At 47.8% G+C, this 24,383-nt stretch overlaps 2 protein-coding genes across 2 annotated transcripts; one reads left to right on the top strand and one right to left on the bottom strand.

Annotated features, from left to right (window-relative positions):
* Positions 1–5,643: 5,643 nt before the first annotated feature.
* Positions 5,644–9,120, top strand: LOC124701199 (mechanosensitive ion channel protein 6-like). Its single transcript, XM_047233251.1, has 5 exons — positions 5,644–7,480; positions 7,751–7,874; positions 7,974–8,267; positions 8,356–8,558; positions 8,767–9,120. Exons 1-5 carry the CDS (start codon positions 5,835–5,837, stop codon positions 9,047–9,049), a joined length of 2,550 nt encoding a protein of 849 aa, XP_047089207.1. The 5' UTR covers positions 5,644–5,834; the 3' UTR covers positions 9,050–9,120.
* Positions 9,121–20,439: 11,319 nt separating this feature from the next.
* Positions 20,440–23,765, bottom strand: LOC124701198 (DEAD-box ATP-dependent RNA helicase 50-like). The gene is made up of 8 exons (XM_047233250.1): positions 23,429–23,765; positions 22,741–23,261; positions 22,327–22,518; positions 22,044–22,231; positions 21,713–21,926; positions 21,330–21,461; positions 21,055–21,227; positions 20,440–20,973 (listed from the first exon to the last, which is right to left on the bottom strand). The coding sequence occupies exons 1-8, from the start codon at positions 23,748–23,750 to the stop codon at positions 20,751–20,753; spliced, it is 1,965 nt and encodes a 654-aa protein (XP_047089206.1). The 5' UTR covers positions 23,751–23,765; the 3' UTR covers positions 20,440–20,750.
* Between the last annotated feature and the right edge of the window lie 618 nt (positions 23,766–24,383).

The raw sequence follows: 24,383 nt of genomic DNA, 5'->3' as shown, positions 1-24,383 counted from the left end.
TAATATCGCACCCTCCTGTTATATCATTACATAGTTAAGTCATGTGCAACTTGAACACCGAAATAGTTTGACAACCAAATGAACTCTTTGCGAATTAAACTCAATGTTAATTATGTGCTCTCATATGTAACCATATATGACTTTTTTAAAAACATGTGGCAATGTGCATGCATTTTTCATGCAAGCCATCAATATCATTTGGTTCTTTACCTTATCAAAATCAATCACGTACACCTCTGGAATATGACGATCTTTAAATTTTCAAATACCTATCCATTTCATGCCTATTAAATTTAGTGTCTCAACTACTATGGCCGACTAAATATTGCATATTGCATATTCTACAAACCAAGTTTTATGTGTTTTATTAGATTTCTTAAAGAGATATGCTGCAACGCGCGGGGTATCGTTCTAGTTCATATATATGGCGCAGCCTTATTTTTCGCAAGAAACTTGTTCAACAAGGTCTCAAATGGGGTATTGGAAATGGCGCAACAATGAAGATCTTAACTGCCAACTGGATTCCTGGTGTTTCCCCTAGACTGATGCAACCTTAGGTGGGGCGTCCTGAAAATCAAATTGTTGATACCCTTATTGCGGAGGACTCGCGCACATGGGATATAGATATGATCCGTACCATTTTGATGAGGAAATAGCACGACAGATTCTCCAAGTTCCAATTAGTCATCATGGTGGTGATGACTTCCCGTCGTGGCCTCATACTCGCTATGGTACTTATACGGTCAAGTCGGCTTATAATCTTGCTCGATCTAACCAGTTCCATGTTGACCGTAGCCGTCGGGGTGGCGGCTCCTCTTCAGGGACAATTGCTGGTGCAAAACAGTGGAAGAAGCTTTGGATGACCAAGGTACTCGAAAGATGAAAATTAACTTCTAGCGGATTGCTGACAATTGTTTTCCTTATGGTGTTCAGTTATGCAAGCGCAACATACTAGCCTCTGATGCATGTATCTTCTACGACAAGCAGGAAATGATCTAGCACTCACTCCTTTTCTACCAGTTTGCTAATGAAGTTTGATAGGAGGTCAATGTTGAGTATAGTGTCCACCTACACCGCCAACAATTCACGTCTACGCGGGTATGGGCTCTGGAGTTTCTTCAGCGGTGTTCTGACATGGATGCTACATATGTTATGACAACAATGTGGTAGATTTGGGATGCACAAAACAGAATCAGATAAGGTGAAAACCTGATGCATCTAAATGCTCCGGCGATGAAGGTTAAATCTTATATTGACATGATTCTTCAGCATCTATACAAGCCAGGTACTGACCAAAGGTGTGAGACCAAGATATCCTCAATAAATTCATCTCCACCGCCGGTTGGCACTGTCTCTGTCAATGTGGATGCAACAATCTTCTCCGCTTCAAATTGGATGGGTAGTGGCGTTGTGATCTGAGACCACAATGGTGCATGTTTGGCTACTTGTAGCGAACACTTTGAGGGGACCACATCGCCGGAGCTAGCTGAGGCTATTGCGGCTAGGCAGGCCCTATGCTTTGCTCAATCTGAAGGCTTGGAGATTTTTTATTTGTTCAATGAGACTGTCTCTCCGTTATTCAGCGTGTCAACTCTTCAACTACTGATCGTTCTATTAATGAACCAGTTATTGAAGACATCAAAAAAGTGATGAAGTCGTTTATGTCTTGCTCTTTAAAACATATTTATCGAGGATCAAATGTTGCTTCTCACTCCTTGGCTCATTTATGTGATTTTTCTCCTAGATGTGTGTCATGTGGTCTGACTCCGGAGTGTCTCCGTGAGATCATTTGTAATGACAGTATATTTATGTGATCAATAAAGCCCACGTTCCCCTAAAAAACTATAGTGTGTTAAATAATTATGTCGATTTCTAGGATGGAGAAATATTATCTCTTTAAACCTACAAGGATTCGCTAATTGAGAAAACAATAAATTCAGTAAAGATGGTTATGTTAATTGGGGACGGGGACTTGAAACTTACAATGCTTCTGTTGGAGAACCTGATATTTGTTCTACATGTATGAGCATTAATATCTCAAGTTGATGGTCGCCGTGAGATATCTTGATGCCATGATGGTACTTCTAGGGAGGATGCATTAATTTATGTTTTTTTCATCAATTACTCAATTATCTACTTATGTTTTTATCTGCCGTACTATTTTTACTATGGAGAAATTTTGTGGCAATCAAGTAGAATTTTTTTCGTGCAATTAGTTAGCATCCCCTTTCTGGGTTTCCGGCTTCGCCACTGCTTATACTTGGAGGTCAAGTGGGTTGCAATAGATTGGTTATCAATATTGACTCTATGGAAGTGATTGAAACCATGCTCGATGGAGGAAACTCAATTGGAGGTGCTCCAACTATACATGAGGAATGTTCGTTTTTAAACAGAGATTTTACTAGTGTTAAGTTTGTCCATTGTCCTAGGGAAAGCAATATAGTCGCTCATAATTTGGCTTGTAATGCGGAGGAACCTCGTCAATTGTTTGGCATAAGAATTCGCCTATATTTGAATTTTTGGCAAAAAGGACCACGTTCATGAAAGAATTGTCAGAAAGGACCACTTCCGAGTGAAATTGACAAAAAAGACCACCTACGCCGTGGCGGCAAGCTCGTCAAGCGACACATGGCACGTGCCACCACAGCCTATGGCGGCAAGCTTCTCCAAGCGACACGTGGCACCTGCCGCCACAGCCTGTGAACAATACCTGCCGCCACGGGTGGTTGTGGAAGGTGCCACGTGTCTCTTGTCGGTGCGTGAACATTACGTGCCGCCTCTGGCTGTGACGGCGGGTGCCACGTATCGCTTGGGGGAGCTTGCTGCCACGACGCAGGTTGTCTTTTTCGTCAATTTCACTCGGGGTGGTCCTTTTTTCACAATTCACTTATGGAGCTGATCCTTTTTGCCAAAAAATCCCTATATTTGTTACTGGCCACTTGGCAAACGATGTAAATTTATTCAATAATTAATAAAAGTGTCGTGGTGGCTTTCCCTAAAAAAAAGTTAAGCTGGCCTCTCCACAAGTGCTCTCCACATTGTTTTGCAGCGGCAAAATGGGAGGGAACCTCGCACCGCACCCTTGCAAGAAACACACCCTTCATCACCACCCTGACCCCTCTGCCTGGGGTCCCAGTCGCAGCCATAGAGGAAAAACGAGGCGCTGTCCACCACGAAAAGCTACCGCTAGCTGTGTCTCATAGCGGTAGAAAAGGGGTCCCATCACGACCCACAAATTCGCTGCCAATAGGGACCTACATACTCCCTCCGTCCATAAATAGATGCCAAAGATTTGTCTAAATTCGGATGTATCTATACACTAAATCGTGACTAGATACATTCAAATTTAGACAAACTTTTGGCATCTATTTATGAACTATTTATGGACAGAGCCACAGAGGTAGTAGATAGGGTCAGAGAGAAACAAGGAAGCATCATGTCAAACAAGAGAGAACGAGGAAGCATGACATCAAGACTTGCGGCAGCAGGCACACATTTGCCGCCGGAAGAGGAGGAGGCAGCTGCTCAGCTGCCGCAGTGGAGGTGGTCGCCGGTGCGGCCGCTTGCTGCGACAGCTGGACGGCCTCGAGGCCATCTACTTGGCTCGCTCCTCCGCCTCGGGGACGAGCAGGACGCGACGGATGACCTTCTCATTCATGAGGTCAGCCTCCATCGGCTCACAGTCGCCGTCGTCTTCGTGCTCGTCCTCTGATTCGTAGTCGCCGTAGCTTCGCATTCTTTCTTGGGAACATTCGTGATGGCGAGATCACGATCTTTCGCATGAGTGGGAAGCGCTTTCTGAATATTGGTGTAGCGTAATTGGTCAATGGGTCCAGGGTCAGTTCACTATATGCATGGCCAGAAAACCAGCACAGGTCAAAATCTTTCATGCGACGGCTGCACTCACACGTGAAGAATTTACGTTTTTGTTCCGACGTTGAGCAAGCCGACCTGGTTAATTCAGCATGTTGTACATGACCATCAGTCCATCATCCATCCAAATCACGAGATTGGGACGGTAACCGATAAACGCATCAGCCGAAAGCGGAGAGAGCGAAAGATCAGCGTGCATGCACAAGAGCTTTGTACGTATGGCTAGCTAGCCACGGAGCCGAAAGCCAATTTTTGAGAATATATTGACATCGTGAAAATATAAAGTACATTTAGATTTTGCAAAAACACAATACCTTAACAGCAGTACGGATGTATAAATCTAAAAACAAATAACCAAAGAAACACAAGCCGAAAGCAGATAATACATCTCACAATTTTATAGGAATGACTATTTCTCAATCAACTGAGTATTGAGCTATATGTCATCAAATTTCACTTGCAACTCACGAGTAACACGAATCAGGAATCCTTCCTACGGTCCATGATAGTTTTATCAGTTCTAACTCATGTTGTAACTTATGATTAACATGAATCATGAAGAAATCAAATAATTGATGGTGTTTTTCCAGCTAGGTTTCAACCCCATGTGCAAATGAGAATATCTCAATTACAACTCATAGCTATAACAAATCCAGATGCAATCTAACATATTTTATCAACGGAGGTAGTGCATCACATCTTTTTTTGTCGATCGACCACCTTCACTAACTAAATGATGGCGTGGGCCCCACGGATCCCACTTGTGCGCCGCTAATATCTCGGCGACGATGAGCCAAGTGTGTTGATGTGCCTGATATACTCTGATCATCCCATCTTGTTTGGCTATTGATACCTCTTAAATTCCAGTCTACTATACACCAAATTATATTCATTAAATAAATTGCTGCTGGGTATTGTTGCCAAGTATGGGTACACTACTTGTGCATTGGATTAATCTGATTTTTGACTATGTGTAAATATTTGGTTAAATCTGAATTTTGACTATGTATAAGCATTTGGATAAATCTGAATTTTGTGTGAGAAACCTTGCTATTTGACCGATATGTTTCATAGAGGTGCAGAGTATATGGCAATATGTTCATAGAGGTGCAGAGTATATGGCAATAGTATGCATGGCTCACAGAAAAAACATAGAGTATCCAACAATATTTAATGTCTGATACACAGAATTTAAGCAGATCTGACTTCTGAGACCTTTTTAATGGGATGAAGGGAGTACTACAAATATTACTTCTGCTTCACAACATAAGACGTATTGGTAGCCTATATGATTCTACGAAAACATCCTATATTTAAGAACATAGATAGTACATCACATCTTTATGGAAATGGTTAAATCTCACCTGAGCTAATTCCCGCTTGATGTTATTAGATTTCAGTTGCAACAATTGATAACTAACACGAATCACGAATCATTTCTACGACTGTAATATTTTTCTTAGTTGTAACCCATATTGTAATTTATGGCTAACATGAAGCAATTAAACATTTGACGGGTTTTTACCCGCTAGGTTGCAACTCCATATCCATGAGCAGGTGACAAAATCTTAATTGTAACTCATAATCAAGATGCAATTTAGCATCTTTTTATCACCGGAGGTAGTACATCACATATTTTTGTCGATCGACCACCTTCACCAATTAAATGCTGACGCACACCCCCACTGAACCCACTTGTGCGCCGCTAATATTTTGGCGACGATGCAACGTGAGCCGCTGCCTACAAAACGAAGATGAATTTGCCCAGTGTTGTCAGCTTGTCAGCTTGCAGCTGCTGCTCCAAATTGTTCAGCTGGAACCTTCTCCAGCCCTAGCTCAGCAATGCGGAAGGCAGCAATTAAATTCCCAACCTAGCTGTTTCGCGGATTAGTAGGAGTAGTGTATATCCATCCAACTTCGTGCGCGTATTTCTGGTGTTTGTCGGCCGGCGCGCGGCGGCCATGGATCGGGAGCTCAGGTCCAACGGCTCGACCAAGTCGCTGTCGCGGTCGGAGGAGCTGCCATTCTCCTTCCCAGGAGTGAGGAATGCCAGCTCGTCGACGGCGAGCAGGATGTTGTCCAGCGTCGCTAGCTGGCCCGCCAAGGGGTGGGACGAAGAAGGTAGCCACGACTTGTTGAAGCACGAGGAAGACCGAAGAGGGGGACGCCGCGTCGAGGACTTGAGCTTCAAGAACCGACCGGTCGGCGGCGAGGACCCGCCCACGCGCCTCATCGGAAACTTCCTCCGGGAGCAGATGGCGTCCGGAGTGGAGCTGTCGCTCGACCTCGACCTGGTGACCGAGGAGGTCGGCAGGCCGTCCTTACTAAACTCCCGAGAACGGGAGGCGCGTGCCACTGACCAGAGCTCATCATCTGACAACTCTGACTCCGATGACGGCGAGGTGACTCCAGCGGGATCTGAAGGGAGGCCATTATTGCGAGCCATGAGTAAGACACGCTCCCGGCTCATGGACCCGCCGCCGCGGTCACCTCGTGCCGTCGACGAGGAGCGCAAGTCGTCTGCCTTGCGGCCTCCAAAGTCCGGCCCGAACCCATCCGGGCGTATGACCCGCAAGTCGGGAGCAGTCGGCATGTCAGGTCTAATGGAGGAGGAGGAGGACGACCCCTTCGTAGACGACGACATGCCCGACGACTCGAAGCGTGGGAAGATAGACACTCTCACCATATTGCAGTGGGTCAGCCTGGTGCTCATCATCGGGGCACTGCTGTGCACCCTCACCATAAGGAGGCTGGCCAAGAAGAAGCTCTGGGAGCTGCACCTCTGGAAGTGGGAGCTCCTCGTGCTCGCGCTCATCTGCGGCCGTCTCGTCTCCGGGTGGGCGATCCGGATCGCCGTGTTCTGCGTGGAACGCAACTTCTCGCTGCGCAAGCGCGCGCTCTACTTCGTGTACGGCGTCCGCGGCGCCGTGCAGAACGCTCTCTGGCTCGGTCTGGCTCTCACCTCCTGGCACTTCCTGTTCCACCAGCGGTGGACCAACACGGCGGTGCTGCCCTACGTGACCAAGACGCTGCTCTGCCTCCTCGTCGCCACGCTCGTCCGCCTCGTCAAGACGCTGCTTCTCAAGGTGCTCGCATCCTCCTTCCATGTCTCCTCCTACTTCGATCGCATCCAGGAGGCGCTGTTCAACCAGTACGTCATCGAGACGCTCTCCGGCCCGGAGCTAGTCGGCGAGGACTACGTGCTTGCTGAGGTGCGTGAGCTCCAGCGCGCGGGCGCGACCATCCCAGAAGAGCTCCGTGCTGGCTTGCCACCCAAGACCCTATCGGGGCAACGGACCAATCGGGTCTCAGGCTTGATTTCAAGAGGAAACGGAATGAAGCAGCTATCGGAGGAGAAAAAACAGCGCGAGATGGACGAAGGGATCACCATCGACAAGCTCCACAGGCTCAACCAGAGGAACGTCTCGGCGTGGAACATGAAGAGGCTGATGAAGATTGTTAGGTTTGGGACACTAACGACCATGGATGAAAAGATTCAGAAGCCAAATGGAGAGATGGGTGAGTCGGCGATACCCATTCACACTGAATTTGAGGCTCAAGTCGCCGCTAAGAAGATCTTCAATAACGTAGCCAAGCCTGGATCCAAGTAAGAATTTCCCTAGCTTTCAAAAAAATAAGAGTAAACATTTCTCTATTGTGCGACTTTTTAGCTTTTTTTTTGTTTGTTGGTTGGTTAGGATATTTTATGCTTTTCGGATAATTCCATTCAATTAGAAATAGCATGGAAGTAAGTTTTACATTTATGTAGTGCACTGCTTTGCTTAACGAGAATTCTTTACCAAAACTTCCAAATTCTTGACCGTATAGAGACAATGTCCATTCACATCTCTTGACCACCAATGAACCTATAATGCAGGCACATATACTTGGCGGACTTGATGCGCTTCATGAAGCAGGAGGAAGCCATCAAAACTATGCATCTCTTTGAAGGAGCACAAGAGCACTGTAGGGTTGGCAAGAGGTCTCTCAAGAATTGGTTGGTAATGATCTTGTTATCGAAGTTGTATCAACCATTATATCATTGACTTATGACTTCCGTATGTGTTTCCTAAAAAAAATTCATATGGTTTCTTCTGTAGGTGAATGCATTCAGGGAGCGCAAAGCTCTTGCCCTGACACTTAACGATACGAAGACTGCAGTTAACAAGCTCAACGTGATGGGAAATGTTGTTGTTGGCCTCATAGTGTCGGCTCTATGGCTTCTTATTCTTGGAATAGCAACGACACATTTCTTTGTCTTCATGGGTTCACAGCTTCTTGTGGCAGTCTTCGTGTTTGGGAATACCATGAAGACAATATTTGAGGCTATTATATTCTTATTCGTGATGCATCCTTTTGATGTCGGTGACCGCTGTGAGATCGAAGAAGTGCAGGTAATGAATATATTTTTCCTGGTTCTTACCTAGTGAAGCGGATAGTATATTAGCATTGCATTGTTAAGTTGTCTGAAATTGATTTCAGGTTGTTGTAGAGGAAATGAATATCATGACAACAGTCTTTCTCCGTTATGATAACCTGAAGATCTATTATCCAAACAGTATACTGGCCACCAAACCAATATTCAATTTCCACAGGAGTCCTGATATGGGAGAAGGAATTGACTTCTCTATTCATGTTGCCACAGTTGTGGAAAAACTGTCCCTCATGAAGGAAAGAATATTACGGTTCGTATATGTGCTTCCAATGTCTTAGTTTTTTTGATGTCCACTACAAGCGTAAACGTACTGCTTAGAAATGCCCTAACTTCAGTAGGCAGGCATGCTTGTTGATTGTTGTAGTAGCATTTGTATTCATAATTAATTCCTACTGTTATTTTTATGCTGATAGTACTTCTTCCATAGGACTAACCAGTTATTTCACTTCCGTCTCTAGTTACATCGACTCCAAGAAGGAACATTGGTACCCCGGCGCAATGGTTGTTCTCCGAGATGTTGATGAAACTAACAAGCTGAAAGTGTCCATATGGCTCCGTCACACACTCAACTTCCAGGACATGGGGATGAGATTCGTGCGGAGGGAATTGGTTCTCCAAGAGATGATCAGAGTCTTGAAGGACCTCGATATTGAGTACCGGATGCTGCCGCTTGACGTGAATGTGCGCAACACGCCCCCTCTTCAATCTACAAGGATGCCAACGACATGGAGTTATTCATGATGTAGCTCATGCATTAAATATGTACTCCCTTCATTACAACGAATGAATAAGGCACCATTATTTTTCGTATTTTTCTTTAACGAAGAATTACTTCAAATATATAAAAATTGTTGGTGTGAATTTAGCATCATTAGAAAGTGTTTTCACTATGGATCCAAGAATACTAATTACGTACAATATAATTAAAATGTTGGTTGATCAATTGTTTAAGTCAAAATTTGTCTTGTAATACGGGCGTGCCTTATTTACTGAAAGGGATATAGTATTATTAGAGACAGCGGATACACAACAGTAACATTCGCATCCAGTCTAGTGGTGAGCCATGTATGATATTTGATGAGATGGAGGAGAGGAAATGAATATAGAGACAATTGTTTTTCATTAGCTAAGGGATCCCTTAGAAAATAAGACAAGACGATTTGCTTCATTGTACTGCATGACTTCTGTTAATTAGCAAAATAATTTCCTACACTACGGGAGAGACGGCCTATGCCGACGGCCACCCGATGTGCCGACAGCCAAATGTCGGAGCCATCGGCACAGAAGCCCTCGTCGACCGGCGACGGAGCTGACCGTCGGCACAGGCCGGCCGTCGGCACATTGCATGTTACACCGACGGTCACCGTCAGCGCAATGGTGGCCATCGGCACAGAAATATAGCGCCCGAAGGTCACCGTCGGCACAGATTCACCCGTCGGCACAGGCAAAGACAGGCGGGCCCAGCCGTTAGGCTGTCACGACGCCGTCTAGGCTGTGCCGACGGAGACCCACGGCGCAACCGCGGCCGTCGGCCCAGAGCCTGACAGCTGGGTCCCCTCTCCTGCTGTGCCGACGGTGACCCACGACGCAACCTCGGCCGTCGGCACAGCAAATGATGTCCCACCTTTTTTTTACTACAAAAATAATTATTACCCATATAATTGTTAATCCCAATCATTTTTATTTGTTTATTTCTTTCTCACTGCTATTTTGGCGAACCCCTTTGCGGGAAACCTATATATGTATAAGGGCGGTATAGATCCCCCACCGGGACCCCGGTCTAGGGTTTTCTCAGAAATCAAGGATCGGAGAGTTATTTGAGATGGTTTTATATCCTAGGCTACCCCCTAGGTCTGTCCGGCTTCTCGGACATGGGGTTCCTACACTTAGGCAGATTCTGGATGTATAGGGGGAACTCCCTCGGAGGTGAACCGGAGAGAACCTTGAGATCATATGGGACGATCCTTGTTACCACATGTACCTATGACCTAACCAAGCTCAAATGGAGGCATATGCCCATCGGAGGACCCCCGATGGGATGCAGTCAAAGGGGTAGACCGCGCGGTCAACAGAACTAGAGTTTCGTCAGAAATCGAGCCTCGGAGGGGGTGAATGGCCCCAAAACTTGTGTGTGTCCACATGGCATGCACAAAAGTGATATACTTAAGAACTTAAGACCCAGACACGATACAAAACACTTAAATAACTAGACCCACACACATACCAAAGCGCTTAAAGAACTAGACCCACACACGAACCGAAACACTTAAAGAACTACACCCACACAGGAACCAAAACACTTAAAGAACTACACCCACACATGAACCAAAACACTTAAAGAACTAGACCCACACACGAACCAAAACATTTAAAGAACTACACCCACACACGAACAAAGCACTTAACACTGGGTCGACGCATTACCCGCAAGACACACGGACTCGACACGCACACATATTAATCAGAAGTCGAAATCTTCGTCCTCGCTGGGGGCGTCCTCTAAAGCGGTACTTGAGAGGTTCCACAACCACCATTCATCATCCTCCCCCCATGTCGACGCCTCTCCTTTGGCGTACTCTTCTTCATATTCGGCCCTCCTCTGCCGCTTTCCCGCCCTCATCTCTCTCATGTACGTCTGCTTGTCCTTCCAGAATGCGCGCTCTGCCTCGATGGCTCCGGGATGGTCTCTGCGCCACTGTGCCATGAACTGCTCGTCCGCCTCGGTGGTATAAATCCGCCGCTGGCCAGACCTGTACCGCCGCGCTTCACCCTGTGAGCGAAGTAGCGGCTCAGTAGAGAGACTCTGAGCTTCCTTCAGAGACCTGACCTCCGGGAAGTTCATTTCGTGGCGCGGCCGGCCAAACCTCCAAGCCGCAACGTCGTATGCGCGGGCAGCAGCCTCCTTCGTGTAGAAGGTGCCGAGCCACACACGCGTACCACGTCGTATGCGCGGGCAGCAGCCTCCTTCGTGTAGAAGGTGCCGAGCCACACACGCGTACCACCGGCGGTGATTTCTACGGCGAAATGTCCCGCAGGCCGCAGGAGAACGTCGATGAAGCCCGTGTTGCTACGGCGACGAGGAGCCATCTCAGCGGTAGCTCAGCTCAAAGGATTTTGTGGTGCTGTTGGATGAGAGAAGTGACGAGGGGAGAAATGTTGCTGGTGCTGTTAGTGGAGAAGACATGGCTATATATAGGCCGACGAGGTGCTGAAACGGCGGGAAAACTTGGCGGGAGAGAATGGGCGGGAAAGGGTGGGCGGGAAAACTTGGCGGGAAATCATGGCGGGAAAAAAGGGCGGGAGAGAAGCAGCGGGAAAGGGTGGGCGGGGAAAAAAGGGCGGGAGAGAAGTAGCAGGAAAGGGATGCAGTCTCGGGGGAACTCCCTCGCGGAGGTGAACAAGAGAGAAACTTGGGATCATATGGGATGATCCTTGTTACCACATGTACCTATGACCGAACCTAGCTCAAATGGAGGCATATGCCCACCGGGGGACCCCCAATGGGATGCAGTCAAAGGGGTAGACCGTGCGGTCAACAGAACTAGGGTTTCGTCAGAAATCGAGCCTCGGATCTAGGGAATGGCCCCAAAACTTGTGTGTGTCCACATGGCATGCACAAAAGTGATTTGAGATGGTTTTGTATCCAATGCTACCCCCGCTTGTGTCCGGCTTCTCGGACAGGGGGTTCCTACACTTTGGCAGATTCTGCATGTATAGGGGGAACTCCCTCGGAGGTGAACCGGAGAGAAACTTGGGATCATATGGGATGATCCTTGTTTCCACATGTACCTATGACCTAACCAATCTCAAATGGAGGCAAATGCCCACTGGGGGACCCCCGATGGGATGCAGTCAAAGGGGTAGACCGCACGGTCAACAGAACTAGGGTTTCGTCAGAAATCGAGCATCGGATCTAGGGAATGGCCCCAAAACTTGTGTGTGTCCACATGGCATGCACAAAAGTGATTTGAGATGGTTTTATATCCAATGCTACCCCCAGGTGTGTCCGTCTTCTCGGACAGGGTGTTCCTACACTTAGGCAGATTCTGCATGTATAGGGAGGAACTCCCTCGGAGGTGAACCGGGGAGAAACTTGAGATCATATGGGATGATCCTTGTTTCCACATGTACCTATGACCTAACCTAGCTCAAATGGAGGCATATGCCCACCGGGGGACACCCGATGGGATGCAGTCAAAGGGGTAGACTGCACGGTCAATAGAACTAGGGTTTCGTCAGAAATCGAGCATCGGATCTAGGGAATGGCCCCAAAACTTGTGTGTTTCCACATGGCATGCACAAAAGTGATTTGAGATGGTTTTATATCCGATGCTACTCCCCGGGTGTGTCCGGCTTCTCGGACAGGGGGTTCCTACACTTAGGCAGATTCTGCATGTATAGGGGGGAACTCCCTCGGAGGTGAACCGGAGAGAAACTTGGGATCATATGGGATGATCCTTGTTTCCACATGTACCTATGACCTAAACAAGCTCAAATGGAGACATATTCCCACCGGGGGACCCCCGATGGGATGCATTCAAAGGGGTAGACCGCGCGGTCAACAGAACTAGGGTTTCGTCAGAAATCGAGCATCGGATCTAGGGAATGGCCCCAAAACTTGTGTGTGTCCACATGGCATGCACAAAAGTGATTTGTGTGTGTCCAGGATGAAATGTGGTCAGGAAGGAATGGTCCCACTCCCACGCAGTGGTACACTCTTCTGAAAGAGGGTGCCTCGCCCTTAAATAAAAGCTTCGTGAACTGGTTCCATGAAAAAGTAATTTCTCAAATGTTCCTCTTATTTTGCAATCCGTGACTTGTCTTATTACACGTAACTAATGCAAAAAATAATCTGAACTGAACCTGTAGGGAGCTGATCCCAACGTTGAGATGACGGACGAGTTGAGATGCGTTTCCCAGGGTTTTAACCGTAGAGTCCATACGCATGAGAAGTATGATGTAAATGGGTATCGCTTCCATACGGAGTTTCACCGAAGAACCGGCCTAATGCAAAAACAATAAATACCGGGGTCTACACCGCGTGAGCCGATGATCTTGATTACTATGGAAGGTTACAAAAGGTATACGAGTTGACGTTCAACAACGCAAACATAGAACTCAAGCTCTTTGTGTTCAAATGCCACTGGTTTGACCCACACGGTGGAATGAGAAGCACCCCCTCCATTGGGTTAGTTGAAGTTAGACCTTCAACCACCTACAGCGGAGCCGACGTCTATATTGTGGCTCACCAAGCCAAGCAAGTTTATTATTTGTCCTACCCATGTCATAATGAGGAACTCATGGGCTGGGAAGTCGTGCTCCCGGTATCGCCACATGGTAAGCTACCCATCCCCTCCGAGGACGATTACAACAACATTGACCCGGTAACATATGAGGGAATTTTCTATCAAGAGGAAGAGCAGTTCGGGGACCTTCAAATAGACATAGCTCTTCAGGATCTCCACAACGATGTACAAATGCGTGGTGAGACCGTGGTGGACCCAAAGGACATATCTATGCTCACCAAGCGCCATGCGAACAAAGACAACATTGTCGAGACTCAACCGGAACCCAATGCCGACCCTGAATACTCACATGATACTGATAGTGATAGTGAGGCTGAGAACCCAATGCCTAGAGATGAGAGTGGTGATGAATGGTGAGGGTCTTTTATGCTTAGTATCTACATTGTCATTATGCTTAGTACCTACATTGTCATTATGCTTAGTGTTTACTCTTTTTCAACATGCTTATTAATTATTTTCTCTTTTCTTATGCAGGTAATTGCCCAATATGAGCCAACGGAAGGCATCAACGAGCTCCTTGCTTGATCAAATGCAGCAATGGAAGCCAGGGGGTGCTTCGAGATGGAGTGGAAGACCCATTGTTCCCACCCGGCGTTACGAAGAGGCAGACAGGGGACAGGGAGGACGAGGGGGTGGACGAGCTTGAGCACGAGCTGGAGGACGAGGGGGAGGACGTGGAGGACGAGTGGGGATGCACAGCTCCTTCTAGCTGACATTCCCTCTACTTCTGGCTCAGTGGCTTCCCGGTCTATGGACGAGGACGAGGACACTAGGGAGGAGGAGGAGGAGGAGACTAGGGAGGAGGAGGAGACAGAGGAGGAGGAGACTAGGGACGAGGAGGCTTCGACGGAGATGGCTCCGAAGAAGTTGCGGATTCGTGGGGAAGCGCGCAGGTTCCCGATGAGAGTAAGGAACCTGCTACGGAGGATGACAAGTGGCTCCTTGTGCCAGGAAAGATAGAGTAAGTAGTAAGGTGATTTCATTTTGGTTATGACACTTAGAATTTTCTAATGTTTGATAATTGTGCAGCAATTTCACATATACGGGGAAGATCCGCGTGCCAGGGAGCCGGATTGGAGCTGCTATTAGGAAGTACTGGCCGGGGATCTACACTCCGGTCCTTGGGGGAGAGTCCAAGCTAGCCTACAGTTGGGAAGACTATGAGATAGCGCCTTACCAGGGCTTTACTTCCGCCGCCGACGCCGTGATCAAGAAGTTTTGGGTACGTAATGCATACTCTTTGGGTTTCGTTCATATGTAGTTGATAACCCCACCGTGATAACTCATGCCTCTCACACTTTCTGTTATGCTTGATTGCAGCGCAATTATAGGGTGGCGACTGAGCATAAGGAGAGGGCAGACGTGATCCTCCGTGCCATGTGTCGGAAGTTGACACGACAGCAGTGGTACAACCAGAGGATCACGTGCATCGGCCACTTCTATGCTGTGCAGGGCGTAAGGTACACAAAGCCTGAGATTGTGCAGGGACTCGCCCCGCCTATGAAGATAGAGGACTTCATGTCGGTAAGTAATTGTCAATGCGATTCTATGTACTGTGACTAATTTGCAATTATATTGTTTGTTCTTCAAATGAGTTTTGATTTTGCAGGTTGTACCACATTGGGCTGATAATAATAAGAGGGCCGCCTTCATGGAGTTGGTCAGGAATTGGGTCGGCGAAAACCCCGATTTCAAGACCGTGAGCGATCGGAACAAGGTCAACCGCGGGCATCAGGGAACACACACTGCGGAGCAGTAGCACCGATCGCTATCGGGACCATCTGGTACATATAAAAAATGGAACAAGCTGCATTTATTTGTTTTTCGATGATATGCAAAACATTTGTTTTGTGATGCAGGGGAAGAAGCTCGGGAGGGAACATGGTGAGATGGTAGCGTGGACGCACATGAAGTTGGTGACGCCCGGTCCGAACGAGCCTCCGCCCGCGCATGAGATGTACTACGGCAAGGCCAAAGAGAACAAGGAAAAATACTGCGAGGAGTACGCCAAGCTCCATCCAGAGGTGGAGAACCCTATGACCGAGCTGGTCGATGAGGTGGTGATGATGCTGGCGGGGTGCGGCCAGCCGCATGGCCGTCCTGCCTGCCTTGCTAGGGGTTTCAAGCCTGAGAGGAACTTCACGCAGATCAAGGCTACCCTCCCCTCCGGCAGCTACGGTACCTCCTCGCGGACTACATGCCGTTCTCGGGCAGAGGTAGATGTAAGTCATCCAAATTTTCATCCTCTGTTTTGACTCTTGTTCCTGAATGGCTATGTTGATGAGACACATTATTTCTGAAATTGTAGGCTCATCTCGAGGAGGCCTATGCATCAGCTTATGAGGAGTATCTCGACAAGGTTCAGGAGCATGACCGTGTGAAAGATGCCTACATCCAGTGGACGAGCAACCAGATGGCGGTAAGTTTCAATCTCTATGGTTGCAAAACATCATAAGTCCCCTTGTTTGAACCTACATATCTCTCCCATTTCTTGCAGACTTTCACTCGGTTCATGATGACTGGAGTGCGAGAGGAACCACTGCCAGAGCCACCTCATCCGGGGCCGACGCCAGTGTTATTAACTTGGCTAAGTTGTTAACTTGGTGTTACATGGCTAAGTTGCTAACTTGGCTAAGTTGTTAACTTGGTGTTACATGGCTAAGTTGCTAACTCCCTCAAACATGTAGGGATTGGGAGAATCCGGGAACGTCTCTGCTGATGGTACACCGGTGCACCCCGGTCGTCATTCTCCTGGTGCTTCTGGCCTCCCTCGGAATGGTTCTGCTTCCGGTGGCTCTCGCCGTGGTTCTACCTCCCCGAGCACGTTCCCTCGCTTCAACACCGACGAGCTGGATGAGTACTCGGGTCCGGGTCGTAGATCATCATAGTTGCTACATTGTACTAGCTACATGACACATGCTATATGTGTAGAATGATCTATGTAGGATGACTATATGTACCGTATTGCTTGTGTGCTATATTTGTACTAAATTTGGGATTTGGTGCCATATTTGTGATATATCTGTGATATATGAGCTATATGTGTGCGATTCATATATTTCCTGCTATTTTATATGCAATTGCTATGCAAATGGAGCAAAATCAGGAAATAAAAAAAACTGTGCAACTGTGCCGACGGTGTCACCGTCGGCACAGGGCCTTTGCTGTGCCAAATGACACCGTCCGCACAGCTGCTGCGCGGTTCACCCCAATTTTTCCAGCCGTCGGTGTACGAGTGTGCCGACGGTGTCATCCTGTGCAGACGGTGAGTGCGCCGCCCTCGACGTGATCTGTGCCGACGCGGAGACGCCGACGGTGACCGTCGGCAGAGCCGGTGCCGACGGTGGTTTATCCTGTGCCGACGGTGCGGGGCCGTCGGCGCTTGGCATGTCTCCCGTGGTGCTACTAAAATTTAATTAATTATCATTAATTACAAGAGATGACAATAAAAGATAACGCATTGTACATGTTATAGTTATTGCCTTCTCTAGATAACATGGAGAACAAAGAGAAGAAGTGCTTTCTCTACCGTTCTACATGCCCTAACCGGTTGCAAACGTTGTATGCACCTGCCCACTTATTATCATCCGTGAACAACAAGCCAAAAATGCTCGACGTTCTCCAACAGAGCTTATTATCTCAACCAATGTTTATGCAAATCATATTTATTACTCAGATAGTCCCGCATACGGGTAAAGCAATCTTTTCAGCTTCAGCTAGGCATCGATGCACCGAAAACTTACACACCCAATCACTACATAAGAAACCCCAAATGCTTAACCAAAACGAGTCAGCATCGCTTGCAACTTCTTCCTAGCTATGACGGCACCTTGGTTCAATTTAAGCCTTGTCCCCTTGTTTCGCTGTGTGATCGTCTGCGTTAGGCGCTGCGGCAAACCTGACATTGATCATTCAAATGAAACAAAATAATTGTCAGCATGAATCGGCTTGTATACAGTTTCACTACTTTCTTAGAAAGTACTTACCTCGTGGACGGGTACTTGCACGTGGCAGTGCTGGGGTCGGTCCTGGTGAGCATGCCGCTGCCGCCGAAGTCGCACCTGGCGGTGCCAGCTACATCCTTCTGAAAGTAGGAGTTGTAGGCGTAGCCTGCGTGGTCACGAAGGGTGTCCGGAATGAAGCAGCTCCCGCCGGCTTGGATCGCAGAGCAGTCCACGCCGCCCTGCCCGCACGCGTAGTTCAGTCCGTCCTGCAGCGCCGCCTCAGTGGCCCTCGGGCTCGCCACGCACCATAGTCCATCCCCGGCCACTATATATGACGCAAAATAAACCTTTTGTTTGAGCTATTTTATGAAATAACATCCATTTGTCCGTTGCTATTTTATGAGTCACGCCCTCTCAGATATGTACTCGTATGGAATTCACGAACTCACCATTGCGGCACAAGAGAAGCAGGACAATAAGAGGAGCCAAGCAACCATGGACTTGGGTAGGACCCATGCTACCCTCAAGCCCTGAACAGCCACACACAAAAATAGCGCTGGAGTTTGAAGTGAACTAGCTTAGCTTCTCCTCTACCTCACTCGCTCAATTCTAGTCAGTGTTTTACCATGAGGTTCCTTCCTTCTATTTATATTGATTACAACATGAGGATAATGGTCCTTAAAATAGGCAACATATCGCCCCTAGGAAATATGGTAGGAACTAATTACTACGATCTTGTAATTAACTAGGAAATATGATAGGAAATATTATTATGATCTTGTGATTAACTAGGAAGATATATGCACTAAAATTTCCCCTCAATCCCCACAAGGTTCAGATTGCACCGTCTCTCTCATTCATCAGTCAACGTTAATGATTTGCCGTACCCAACTAGGTATGAATCTGTCCTCCATATGCATGAGAATTCGAGACCATATGCTACGGGCAGCAGTTCCAAGTGCCACCTTTTCACGAACAAAATGGAAACTAATTTCAATATGCTCAGTTTTGGCACTGAAATAATGGATTTTTTAAACATATGGCATCACGCCTGCTTTAAATTAATAATAAATCCAGTTACTGCTAGAATTACAAGGCGATGAGGAAACCAACAAGAAAGACCAAACACATTAGAAGCAAGCATGATAATATAACACGACTCATAGCATGCAAACGCTTGGATCTTCATACGCCGAAACACTTGCTGGTCATGTGGTAGACCCGGAGGAGGAAGGCCACGCCATTTGAGGAAGGCCTTCATCAAACTTTGAACAAAGACAAACTGCTTCACATTGCAATCCATCCATCACCAAAGAGGGCCCTTGCCCTCTCGCTCAGGTTTGAGGGCGTGATACCGTCAAACGATGGAGTCCTTACCCTAGAGCTCGAATTGCAACCGAAAACAAGACCATCAAAGAAGAAAAGAGTCCAAGCACACCCTTTGCGGGGAAGCCTGCACTCGGTAAGCCACACCTCTGTAAGAGGCGGATCATTACGCATCCAAGGAGCGAAGTGGTGCACAAGAGCATTGGCATCACCGGCACCGACCTCATGTTGGTAGGGCATTCCCCCGAATAGAGACCGTCGTCCATGGAACCCACAAGCCACAACACCTCGCACAACTGGAGAGGTGAAATCCAAGCAAATTGAGGTGAAATCCAGTTGGCCTTCTAATGTTATGTTGTGATGATTCAAAAGGTTAACGGAGGGTACTGTTGGTACCCTTGCTGGTGGCCACCATTGACACCACCCGCACGAGCAGCACCATCGCCTCTCCCCTCGAAGTTTCCCCAAGAAACAGTTAAAGTATGATCGTGCAAGAAATATAGAAATCGATTATTCGTGGCTAAGTAATGGGCCATGAGATTAAAAATTTACTGTATTATTATATGGCAAAAAAACTAAATTGTACATATATATACAAGGAAAACTCAGTCTAGATGCCAAATAACTTGTTTATTTTCTCAGATTTTCGTTGGTTAATGGGGCTACAGGGAGTATGATTGCGCATAATATATGTGGTATCCGCTGCTAATTCATCATTCACCAGCCACAGTAAATTGTGCTGAATCACAACGTTAATAAGTTATACATATAAAGAGTAGAATGCACGATTTTGGTAGTCCACTTTACTCGACCGATTTTGTTCAGAAAAGTGCAAAGGTAGTTTATTTGCCCCACATATTGTATTGTACATTCGTACTGCGGCAGGTCTTCCACATAAAACAGATCTACTTACAAGAATTTGTTTCTAATCCAGAACCCTAAGGAAGGAAATCCATGGAGGAAGTAGCTAGCTAGCTCCTCCTCATGCCTGTCCACCACCTGTACTCCCCTCGACGCCTGTACGCCCGGATCTCCTCCGGCGTCGGGTTGGTGTCCTGGTCCAGGCCACTGTCGATGCGGTCGATGAAGTAGTCCCCGAACCAGTCGGGTCTGGCGCCGAAGCACTTGCGCAGCGCCGCCGTGGCCTTGATGCACGCCTCGGCATCGGGGCGATCGTCAAAGCGGCACCTGCGCGTCGCCGTACTGAACTCCTTCATGCAGCCGCCTCTGGTAACGTGGTGCACGATGTACACGTCCTCCTTCTCGCTTTCCTTGGAGGCAAGCCAGCCCAGGGCGAAGATAAGCGGCCACATGGCCTGGCCGCCGGCGATTGCTAATCTCTCTCTCTCTTTTTTTTTCTCTGAAACGGAGTAGCTAGGGCTAATCGGTTCCTAGGTCCATGCTATATATAGGGGGTCTAATCGGTCCAAAAGAAAATATCTTTTTCTTGTTCTCTCTCTCGCTCCAACACGACATATATATCTGGCCGGGGCGTGCAATGTATGCTCCACAACATCATCAGTTCAGTTCACGCAAGGCAAACAACCCGTCGATCTGCGTGCAAACAGCAGCTCCAAGTTTCTTCTGATTCCTCAACTTACCAGCATAGCTAGCAACGTCAACACGTCCAGTACTCCAGTTTGATGTACTACAACTATATAATATGCTCGATCGTATGAATCGGAACATGAATGCTCTACACTTAATCTGACTGTGTTAAGTTCCTTACACTCCTCATTGCACACATTACCGAACTGCTCTTCAGACAGGGATGATCAGCAGAACAAGGATTTTACTGATCCTATATGTGATGGTGCTTACACAGAACACAAGGGTGGCGCGCTGGCCTGAGCATCGGCCCCTCTTCTAGAAATACGGGACGTCGTGCAGTGGTTGCCCCTTGAGGTTCCTCTCCATCACCCTCCTAGCTAGGGACACCTGCTTGCCCACCGCGAACACAAAGGCCTTGCCGTCGCCTGACGCACCGCGGGCCGTCCTGCCCACCCTGCGGACGTACTCGCTTGGGTCGCGGGGGTAGTCGAAGAGCACCACGTGGTTCACGTTCGTGAAGTCGATTCCGCGCGACGCCCTGCCACATACAAGTATAAGCATCAGGTTCCACGTACAGTACTAATAAATAAACCTGAAATGTTGTTCAGTTGATCCGCACCTGTCCGTGCACACAAGGAACAGCGAGCCGTCGGTTTGTTTCTTCAGGAATTCCTTCATGTTTGCGATGCGTTTTGCCTGGTCCAGTGCAGCATGGAACGGTAGAACCTTGATTTGCGAAGCTTTCCTATCCAGCCGCGTCAGCACGTTTTCAACCTTCCTGCATGTCTCAATCTGAGAACAGAAAGCATGTTGTCAGATGCTAGGACTTCTTGTTATGTTTGTTTGATATGGATGATAACTTGGGGACTTCCAAAAAAGAGAGAGAGGAACAACCTTGTTGCAGAAAACAATTGTTTTACGAACTGGAGACTCCTCGATAATCTTTAGGAGTGATGTTTTCTTATTTGAAAAGGCTGTCTCTGGATTCTTTTCATCATTGTCATTTCCACTGCAGTCCACAAGAATCTGTAGTTCAAGCATACAAATGTAATTACTCTATGACAAATACCAACACCATACTATAGACATCATGTTTTGTGCAATTATATATATCTACGAGTCACTCGTGTGCAAGCAATTCTGTAATCTGTATATGATATCAGTAGCAACAGAGAGACATGTGACTTGCAAGCGTATTTCCTAGAAAGGTTTTCAGATAACATATTACTACCATAGTAGTAAAAATATTAAATACATGAAGGTGAGAAATGACCCACCTCTTCAAGGCGCGCGCTTGTTCGGTGGACGCTAGGTCCCATGATTACCTCACAGTCAGGAAATGTTTCAACGACCTTGTTATATATATCAAGAGGGAGAGTTGCAGTGACAAATAGATATTGTGTGGTCACTGGTGCAACAGTAATCAGTTGATGAAGCACTTGTTCAAAACCTTCCTCACTAAATAAAATATCCACCTCATCAAACACAGCACTGAAATTATAGGAAACAATTTATTAACTTGGGCCTTGAGCTATTTATTAGTATGCATGTCGGATTATTTTTCTCTCAGTTCAACTTCAAAATAAATGGAGAAAGGAACAGGCATACCATCTGAGGTTATTTAATTGCACAAAGCCTTCCTGCAGCAGGTATAAGAAACGACCAGGTGTTGCTATAAGAACATCTAGCTCTTGCTCAAGGCTTTCAAGCTGCGTCTTCTGTCGAAATCCTCCGGTTGCAACCATAGACCTGAAGGGGACCCCAGATCTTGATAGTGAACGGCAATTCTGAAGAACCTGTATATAGAAAACATCACTCGGCAGGTTATTCCAGAGTTACTTTCCCAAATTGACACAAGAACTATCAACATCACATTCAACAAGTAGTACACCTGAGAAGAAAGTTCAGCAGTAGGTGTCAATACTATGACTCGCGGGTTCCTGGGAGATGATTTCACCCCCATAGCTTCTTCCTTCCTTAAATTTTGAACTATAGGGCAAAGATATGCCAGTGTCTTGCCAGACCCACTTTGATCAGCAATAATGCAACTCTTCCCCTCCAAGACAGGACCATATGCCATAGCCTAAAAAGACGTTACAGTCCAACAGTTAAAGAAAGCACACTTAGCGCATACCTCATACTTGCATGGTGCAAGAATTCAGTAACTTGATAAGTTGATATTTACAGACTGACATGGCTAATGTGTGTTTGACTGATCAATAGGTTCTGTACGCCATTCATGAATGCTATGCTAACAGTTCACGATCTTTTTCATCGCCGCAAAAAGAAAGGGAAATGTATCTACCTGAATATGTGATGGCTGCGGGAACCCAAAACTACTCAATGCACCTAGAATCTCGTCGCCGCAACCAATCTCCTTAAAAGAGCTGCGACTGAAAAATCCACTGTCTAGAGGCAACTTCTGCCTCCGATCCTCTCTTCTGTAGGCCGTAGCATCGGCGACTTTACCCCAGACTTTGGGGCCAGGAGTAGGCTCTTCACCCTCAAAATCCGAATCATCACCGTCACCTTTGTACTGCCTCAGAACAGAATTCAGAGAAGGCGCGCTCCGGGTCCTCTCATCCCTGTAGTTACCATTTGGTCTTGCGCGGCGCGCCGGGTCCGAGGCAGGCTTCCTTCGTCTAGAACTGTTTTCCTCGTCATCGGAATCAGCAAAATATTCGCTACGCGGCGGGGTGGCTGTACGAGTAGAGCTAGTACCCTCTCTCTTGTGTTGGGCTGATGATCTCCTGGCTAACGCCTGCACTTTCTGTGCCTTCAGTCTTCCGAAACTCCCAACACCTGCACTTGCTCCCTTTGCTGCACCTACAGTGTCAAAAACAGCTTCGTATCTTCAGCAAAGGTAGAGCATTTCAGACAAACATTGCAAATTACATGGAATTCTGCCTAAATTATCTCCGGCATGAACACTTGTGCTAAAAATCGGATTGTGGACTTCGAATTTCAGAAATGATGCACGCATTTCGCCGAACCTTTGGAGGCGGGACGGTCGACGCTGATCCTGGAAAGCACATCCGGGGACGGCACGCTGGGCTCGTCGCCGTCGTCGACGCCGCCCCACACGATGACGCTGCGGCCGGTGGTGCGGTCCACGAGGCGGTAAGCGCCGGGGGTGTCCATGGCCACCCGCTCGTAGCCGCGGCCACCGTCTTCTCCCTCCGCCGTCGCGGACACCGCCCAGCTCCGGCGCGCGCCGCCGCAGGAGAATGAGACGGAGGCAGAGCCCCGGAAGGGGGCGGCGGGGTGGCGCAGGAGGAGGGGGATGGTGCGGGCCTGAGCCCCCGCCACGTCCATCGCCGCGACCCGCGAGAGCTGCTGGGCTAGTGCTCTCCGCTTCGCTTCTGAAATCTGAACGAGCTAACTCCTATCCGAAATGACCAAGAGGGAGAAGCAGAGGGAGATATTGTTGCTTTGTGGGCCGGGCTTGGGCAACCGTGGGCCGAGCTGTATGAAACCTCTAAAAAAAGACCTTTGCGAAGCGAAGACAACTCTCTCGGATGAGCCGGTGGAAACGAATGTGACCAGGAAGCCACCTCACTGTTGACGATGTTGCAGGTGCGATGGCGTCTACCGGGAGGAGAGGGCGCCTCCTTCTTCACCTCGCACTTTGGGACGACGAAGGTGGGCTAAGACATCAACGCCATTGGAAGCTCGCGCCACCGAAGACGAAGACCCTGCGGACGACGACAAATAGGGTGTCCTCCTTGGAGCCTAGCGCGGAAAGGAGGGCGGCGAAACATGCAATGGCTCACCACCATTGTAGATGTGGTCCATGGTGTGCCTTAGCACCTCCACCCACACCAACACTTGCGACGGGATTGATTTTTTTTCTCGACACGACAGGGCCGTCGTGTCGGGCGAGCTCCAGCACCCGCCGTTGGTCGAAGAAGGTAAACAATTTCTATAGGTTGTCGGTGTCCTAGAGTG

The sequence above is a fragment of the Lolium rigidum genome, chromosome 3, assembly GCF_022539505.1.
Source record: "Lolium rigidum isolate FL_2022 chromosome 3, APGP_CSIRO_Lrig_0.1, whole genome shotgun sequence".
In the NCBI taxonomy this organism is placed as follows: Eukaryota; Viridiplantae; Streptophyta; class Magnoliopsida; order Poales; family Poaceae; genus Lolium; species Lolium rigidum.
The sequence above is the reverse complement of the archived record's forward strand: the minus strand, read 5'-3'. Positions and strand labels throughout refer to the sequence as shown.